This window comes from Carya illinoinensis, chromosome 15 (assembly GCF_018687715.1).
Source record: "Carya illinoinensis cultivar Pawnee chromosome 15, C.illinoinensisPawnee_v1, whole genome shotgun sequence".
Classification (NCBI taxonomy): Eukaryota; Viridiplantae; Streptophyta; class Magnoliopsida; order Fagales; family Juglandaceae; genus Carya; species Carya illinoinensis.
Genome location: NC_056766.1, coordinates 11853107 through 11860047, shown reverse-complemented (window position 1 = coordinate 11860047; position 6941 = coordinate 11853107). Strand labels below are relative to the sequence as shown.

Here is a 6941-nt window from a genome sequence, read left to right as displayed (position 1 = left end):
CTCTTTTCAATGATTTCATAACACGTTATCAACACGATGCAATTTTTCCCCCGCCTACCAGGCCAACTCCACCTACTCCAGTACTCCGTCCCAGGCGTCCTCTGTGTGAAACTGGGAGAACTACTAACAGTCGATTTGCATGGGTTTTCCATGGCCGATATTCTTCAGCTCGGAATGATCTGGCGAAGACTCCGGAGGAAAAGAATCGCTGAAGCTCCTTCCATCGTTTCTTCACGAACCGATTAAGTTTTATAATACGAAGAGCCGTATTAGATCTCCTTCCATTGTTTCTTCGGACGAAGGAGATGGAGATCTGTTGCTTCAGAAGAACGATTGCGAAGACTAGGTTTAGAATAGCTCATGAAAACTGCACATATTTGAAATATAAATCTGAAACTCTTGCGGCTTTAAGGGGAAGATTGATGATATTATTAGTTCTGAAATACCATCTTTTAAATATAATTAGTATTTCAGATTCATATTATGAGTGTGATAAGAAATGTGCATTATTAAAGAAGAAATAAAAAGGAAGCACACATAACATCTAACAGAAGATAGAAACACAAATATGAATATTTGTAAAATATTATTTTATTATCTTGAAGCAAAAATTACAGAAATTTGAGGCACTTTGCCTCATTCTTCAAACGCTCTTGTTCTTCAAGAATCTGCATGGCATCTCTATCTAAAGGGGTGGGCAATTGAAAAGAAGATTTAAGTAAGAATTTTAAATTCTTATTCTCTTACTTTATTGCTCCTATCTTCATGTTAGACTCCAGAAGAAGTCGCTGAAGGATAGCAATATTCTCGTAGAGTTTGTCTACTCCAAAAGTTCTAGATTGCAGTTTCTGAGAAAATGCGACAATGGATGATGAGTATCGGGTACCGAGACTCACAAGCTCATAGATAGCTTCATTATCTGACTTATCATTCAGATCATTATTATACTGCATTATAGCACCTGTAGTAAAAGCAGGAACAACTGATGAACGAGGTGCAGAATACCTCATATATTGGCCATGAAAAGATTGCTGAGTCATTGCAGAGTACGAATGCAGAAAGAGATTGCAGAATAAAGAATGCAGAAAGAGATTGCAGAGTAAAAATGCAGTATGATTACAGAAAAGTGAAGAAGATGAGATACGAATGAAGATGAGCTGAATATCTCTTTTATAGAGAAAATTATGACACAGCATCTCTCGTGAAGCAAGAGAAAAGAGACGAGATATAGCTTCATAACTCTGCGGCGCTTGACAGCTACAGAAGAATTGAAAAAGCCTGTGATGCTTGTCTGATCTAAAAAGCTGGCCACCGTTTTTATTGAAAAATGAGTTTAGCAGCTTAATGTTGATGAATTCTCTACTAACTGTGTTATTTACAAGAACTCCAGAAGAGCACAACTCCAGAAGAGTAGTGATGAGCAGAAAGATCCAGTTGTGATTTTTTTTTATTAAGTCCACAATCAGTTGGATATACAGATGCGGATTATATTTCAGATCCACACAAGAAGATCATTGCAATTCATGAGAAAAAAAGTGAAATTGATGTCAAGAAGATACGGTCAAGTAATTATCTGACAGATTTATTCACTAAAACATTACCAATTACAACATTTAAGAAGATTGTGCAGAATATTGGAATGCGGAGATTTGAATACCTGTTATCATGCACTTTTTAGGGGAAGTAATGTCTTGAAAATTTGTGCTGATTGTACTCTTTTTCTTTCGCTAAGATTTTATCCCACTGGATTTTCCTTTACAAAGTTTTAATGAGGCAATCCTAAAACACTTGGCGGTACACATGAATACTGTATTCTTTTTCCTTTACCATTGGTTTTTTCTTGGCAAGGTTTTAACGAGGCATATTCTTTAAATATGGTCATCCAAAAGAAAAGTGTTATAAACCATCTTATATTGTATGACCATATTTAACCGTCATAATTGATCAAATCAACCGTCGTAATTGACCAAGTCGTAGTTGTCAATTAAGACTTTCGTAACCCTATATATATGGGTATATTTATGAGTTTTATACGAATCAATTAAATGGCTCTCTCTCATTCTCTCAATCTCTTTGAATTTTCTTCTCTCTGTTCAATAATTTCATAACATCGGCATAATTAATTAACAAGCGAATATGTTATTTTTATGGATTATAAGCTCCAATTAAATTAAAATATTACAATTTATCAACACCTAAATAATTAAAAATATAATAATTTTTTTATTTAAAATGGAGAGATACACCTAGTTTGACATGGGCATATTGAAGTTGGTCCAGTACAGTGACCTAAACTGCACGGTGGAATTTGCGAGCAGCAGTTTTGAAATGGAACTGCTGGAACTGCAAACGTACCCTTCATTTTGCAATTTGCAGTTTTTAAAACAATTTCTACATTCATTGCCATGCAACTGGATCTGGCTTTATTTGCTGGTAATAGTAGTTACAGAGCGTAGGACTTTGATTTGCTGCAATACACACAGATCACACACGGACAGACCCTCCACTGATCCATGTTAAACCAAAGTCATAAACTTCCAAAATACAAATAGTTCTATAGCACTCCAACAGACACTGCCACATGAGATGCTTCAGATCTAGTACTTGCCAATGTTGGCAGCACTCAATCTAAGCAGCCTGTGGAAATTCCACAAAGTGAGAACGAGGACTATAATTCCAACAACAGTAGCACTGCCTTTAAAAATGTCGGGGAAATACACCCCAGTCAAGGTTCCCACCAGACGATTCCAATTGCTCTCGTAGTACGTATTAAGCTTTTCACAGAGCTCGGCGTAATGGGTTCCACTTTCTTCAATCTCCAGGGCGAGGTTGTTAACCAGATCCGTCACTGCAGTGCTGGAACCTAACTCGTTAACAATGATCTTCTTTTCAACAAGCAACCTTACATCTTCTCTAGTTGTGATAAGATCATCCAACAACACAATGTAATCGCAGAAGTAAGTTTCAGATGGATAATGGCACTGCTCCAAGGCCATCAGGTTTCGGAAAAGACTTTCGGTTTTGTCGTCTAACAGAAGTGGTGGGACTTCCAAGAAACGTTGCACATGGACCAAGCAAGTACTTTTCAGGCATGGTAAACAAGACAACAGCCACGAGAGATTGAAGCACGGGAACATTTCTAAGCAGACATTCTCCCGAAATCGTATTTCAAGTAAATCTCTTTTTGAATCTGGCCTAGTGAATTTCAACCCTGCCTCGCCAAGCTTTGTTGCAGTACCATGTAGGTGTTTATTTCGTTGAACCGTGATTGCGTCTTCTTGTTCTTGGTTTGGACGGAAACAATCTGAGCACATGCAATGCTTGGGTTCGGGTTTTTTATTTTCATCTTCTTGTTCTTGGTTTGGACGGTAACAATCTGTGCACATGCCATGCTCGGGTTCGGGTTCGGGTTTTGAAGTTGGACAGAAAAAATGTCTCACCAAATCTGTGAAATGCTTGGGTTTGGGTTTGGGGTCTGGGGAGCTTGCTTTTTGGTTTTCTTGTCGAGGGCAACCGCATCCCACCAAATCTGTGAAACACTGCTTTACATGATTTTCACACTTGGGCTGATTTGGCTGCCAATTACGAGTACGGAGATCACCAAAAAACCCATTAGAGAGGTCAAGAACAGTTGGCTTTTCTGTATTGGGTTCCCCATTTTGGTATAACTGCTCAAGAACAAAGAAAGGAAGCTGATTCTCGAGTAGAAGCAGGTCAAGCTGTATGCCGCGTTCCATGCACGGTTGGCTTAATATATAATCTTTTTCATGAGTTTTACCATCAGATTTTCTGAGGAAGAGCTCAAGTATAAAGATAGCATCCAGTAGAATCATCGTTACAAATTCTTCAGGGAGTATACCGTCAAAGTTCTCTGAATAGCACTGGCGGATTTTATTTTCATCGCGCTCGATGATGCATGCAAGATCCTTGCTGCTTTTCCCAGTACGTTTACAGAAAGACCAAAAATATCTGACTTTTTGTTGCTCCATGTCCTTAAACTGATCTTTTATCATGCAATGAAAAGGGCCGATAGAAACCAGCCGAGGGGTATAGGCCTCTTTTTTGAGCTCGCGAAGTCTCTTGGGAACCCTGTAGATACAGCAATCCGGCCAACGAGGAGGCTCCTTTGGCTCCGGTGGAATGTTAATGATCAGCTCTTTGAGTTCAATTTGATGATCTTTTTTAATGGAATCATCGGCTGGCTGTGTTGCATTGTAGACCAATGTCTGTGCCATTCCTTACCTTAAGTTCCTTTTCCTAGTGACAATAAAGAAGATAGCAACATCATGAGTTTCTACATCTTATACCTTCAAATATGATCTATTATCAAGGATTTATTTTAAAACGAATTATAATCGGATCTGAGTTTAACTCTTAAAAAAAAAAAAAAAAAAAAGTGAACATGCAAATTAGTTTAGAACGGCATGCCTATGGGTCCAGAATCTTTGTTGTTTTTGTTTACCAGTTGTAACGCCGCGATCCCGCAGGGGGTCGGAGGACTTCACTGAGCCGTGGCTAGTGGCACTTAACGGAAAGGCTGCTCTGTTTCTGTTGCTAAAAACAGAGGCTTGTTAGGCAGTGGAGAGAGAAGCTGTTTGGTGGTTTACGGTGGCTAACGTGAGGCAATTGGACGGTGGGTGCACGTGGGTTCAAGGCTGGACTACGGGGCGTGGGTTGGAGGTTTGAAACAGTGGTTAGTGGTGATTCAAGACAGAACCGTGAATGGAAAGGGTGGCTGCTCTGGGTTCTCTCGTGGTGACTAGCAACGGCTTCAACCTCCACCGTTTGACGTTGCGGTTCCGTGGGGGAATGAAGAGCAGTGGTGCTCTGGTGCAGCGGAGACTTATCACGGCGTGGAGGAGCAGATAAACGTTGGTTGCTGCGGCAGAGGAGTCTGGATCAACGGTAAGGTGGTGGTTTTGAAGGGGTGCCGGTCTTCTTTATTCACAGCGCAGCGACGTGCATAGATATAGGCACGAGTAATGAGTATGGTGGCTTTGTCCTTTGGCGACTGCTGACCCCTGAAGGAAATAAAATAAAAGAAAGATAAGGCTAGTGGATAACAGCTGTAGCCTCTTCGGTAAGACGACAAAGAAGAAAATTTTTCGCGGGGTCACGGGTGTTACGGCAGTAGATAGATTGATCAGGGGAAAAAAAATTAATTTAAATAGGTTGAAATTAAAAATGGTATAAAATATTGTTAAAATATATTTTTTAATATTATTATTATTTTAAAATTAAAAGAATAAATTATTTATTATATTTATATTAAAAATTTAAAAATATATATATAATAATTAAATAAAATAAATTAAAATGAATTGAGACGGATCTTAACCTAACGCAGTCTTAAATATTGCAGGAGTTTTATTAGATATAGTTAATAAATGTAGTTAGAATACAAACAGTTATACGGAATAAATAAAAAAAATTATAATTGTACGGAATGAATAAAAAAATTATAAAATTATAAATTTTATATTAATTTATTTTTTTTAAAACGATTGGACACCAAATACCTTTACCGATTGAAAAAATTATTTCTGATATCGCAGAGGTCGAGACGATTTGATTTACAGGAGATTACAGGCCACACAATTTGATGGTGATGTCATTCTAATGACGTCATCTTCGCAAATTAAATGAGACTGTGTACTACCCCATTGAGCAGTTTAGGTCCATTGAGGCTGAAACAAGCCGAAGAGTCGAGACTCTTCAAAGATATTTTTAAGGAAAATGCTTGGCAGCCCGTTGGGAGGTAGTAGTGACTTTTTTTTAAAATTTATTTTTATTCAATAATTAAGTAAGACTTTTTGATAATGTTGTAATTTTTTTAAAAATTAAATATTTAAAATTATTTAAAATATATATATAATTTTAAAAAAAAAATACAAATTAACTCACGGAACTAGCTCCTAACAGGAGCCACCAAACGTTGGCCGTATTACAACCTTTTCTTTTAAAGGCGCTGCCATCATTGTTGAAATTATTGTACTGGATTTTACATTTTTAAAGGCACTACTATTATTGTTATGAAGCAACTGTGGTGGTGTTTGTTGGAATGCGATAAATGCATATTAGGGTGTAAAGGGTCACTGTACATTTACTGCTTATAAAGGATTTAAATTTTTTTTTATCATTTTTTAAAATATTTTTTTAACATTTTTAATTATTAAAAAATTTAAAAAATATATAATTTTATTAATAATCATTTCGTTAATCATTATGTAAAGTAAAAAATTAAAAAAATAAATCAAATAATAAATAATAAATAAGTAGTACGACAATTATAACTCTATAATTTTTTATGATGTAAAATACAATCTGTAAATCCATAAATCAGATTAGACCGAAACCAATCTCGATGGTTCTATTAATTTTAATTTTTTTTAAATCGATTAAAATTGATCTAATTTTATTTTATTTTTTTCTAAAACTGATTTAGACCGAATTGGTTTATATATATATATTTTAATTTTTTATATTATATAAATAGTTTTGTATTATATAATAAATTACTAATTAATATAATATTAAATTTTAAAATCTTATATCATTATAATTTATTATATTAATAATTATACTAATATTATATAATATATATTAATAGTTATACTAATATTATATTATTATATATTATAATATAATGTAATATATTATTATTATAATATTATATATTATAATATATAAAACTGAAAAATCAGACTAAACCGGATCAACCCTATCGTTTGCTGTTAAAATTAATGGTGAATATTGTTTAGTGTTGACAAGTCCAATCTTTTTGTTTCTGCAAGTGATGCAAGGGGTAATCCCAAATGAGAAAGGCTCCCAGCCGGACGGGTTAAAACCCAATTTTCACACCAAATCAGTAGAATTTTGCCACGTAGGATAGATCACACCAAAAAGGCCACGTGGATAAAGTGTAGTGTAAATTACTGTAT

At 35.5% G+C, this 6941-nt stretch overlaps 1 protein-coding gene across 2 annotated transcripts; it reads right to left on the bottom strand.

Annotated features, from left to right (window-relative positions):
* Positions 1 to 2400: 2400 nt before the first annotated feature.
* LOC122297134 (UPF0481 protein At3g47200-like) lies at positions 2401 to 5021 on the bottom strand. 2 transcript variants are annotated; one of them, XM_043107038.1, is made up of 2 exons: positions 4429 to 5021; positions 2401 to 4257 (listed from the first exon to the last, which is right to left on the bottom strand). In XM_043107038.1, exon 2 carries the CDS (start codon positions 4233 to 4235, stop codon positions 2598 to 2600), a length of 1638 nt encoding a protein of 545 aa, XP_042962972.1. In that variant the 5' UTR covers positions 4236 to 4257; positions 4429 to 5021; the 3' UTR covers positions 2401 to 2597. The 2 variants fall into 2 exon arrangements, with proteins under 2 accessions (XP_042962972.1, XP_042962971.1); XM_043107037.1 differs by having other exon boundaries at positions 4463 to 5021.
* Positions 5022 to 6941: the final 1920 nt, after the last annotated feature.

Bases quoted from the DNA above. Each gene is read 5' to 3' on its own strand.
- LOC122297134 (XM_043107038.1), bottom strand. From the start codon at position 4,235: ATGGCACAGACATTGGTCTACAATGCAACACAGCCAGCCGATGATTCC.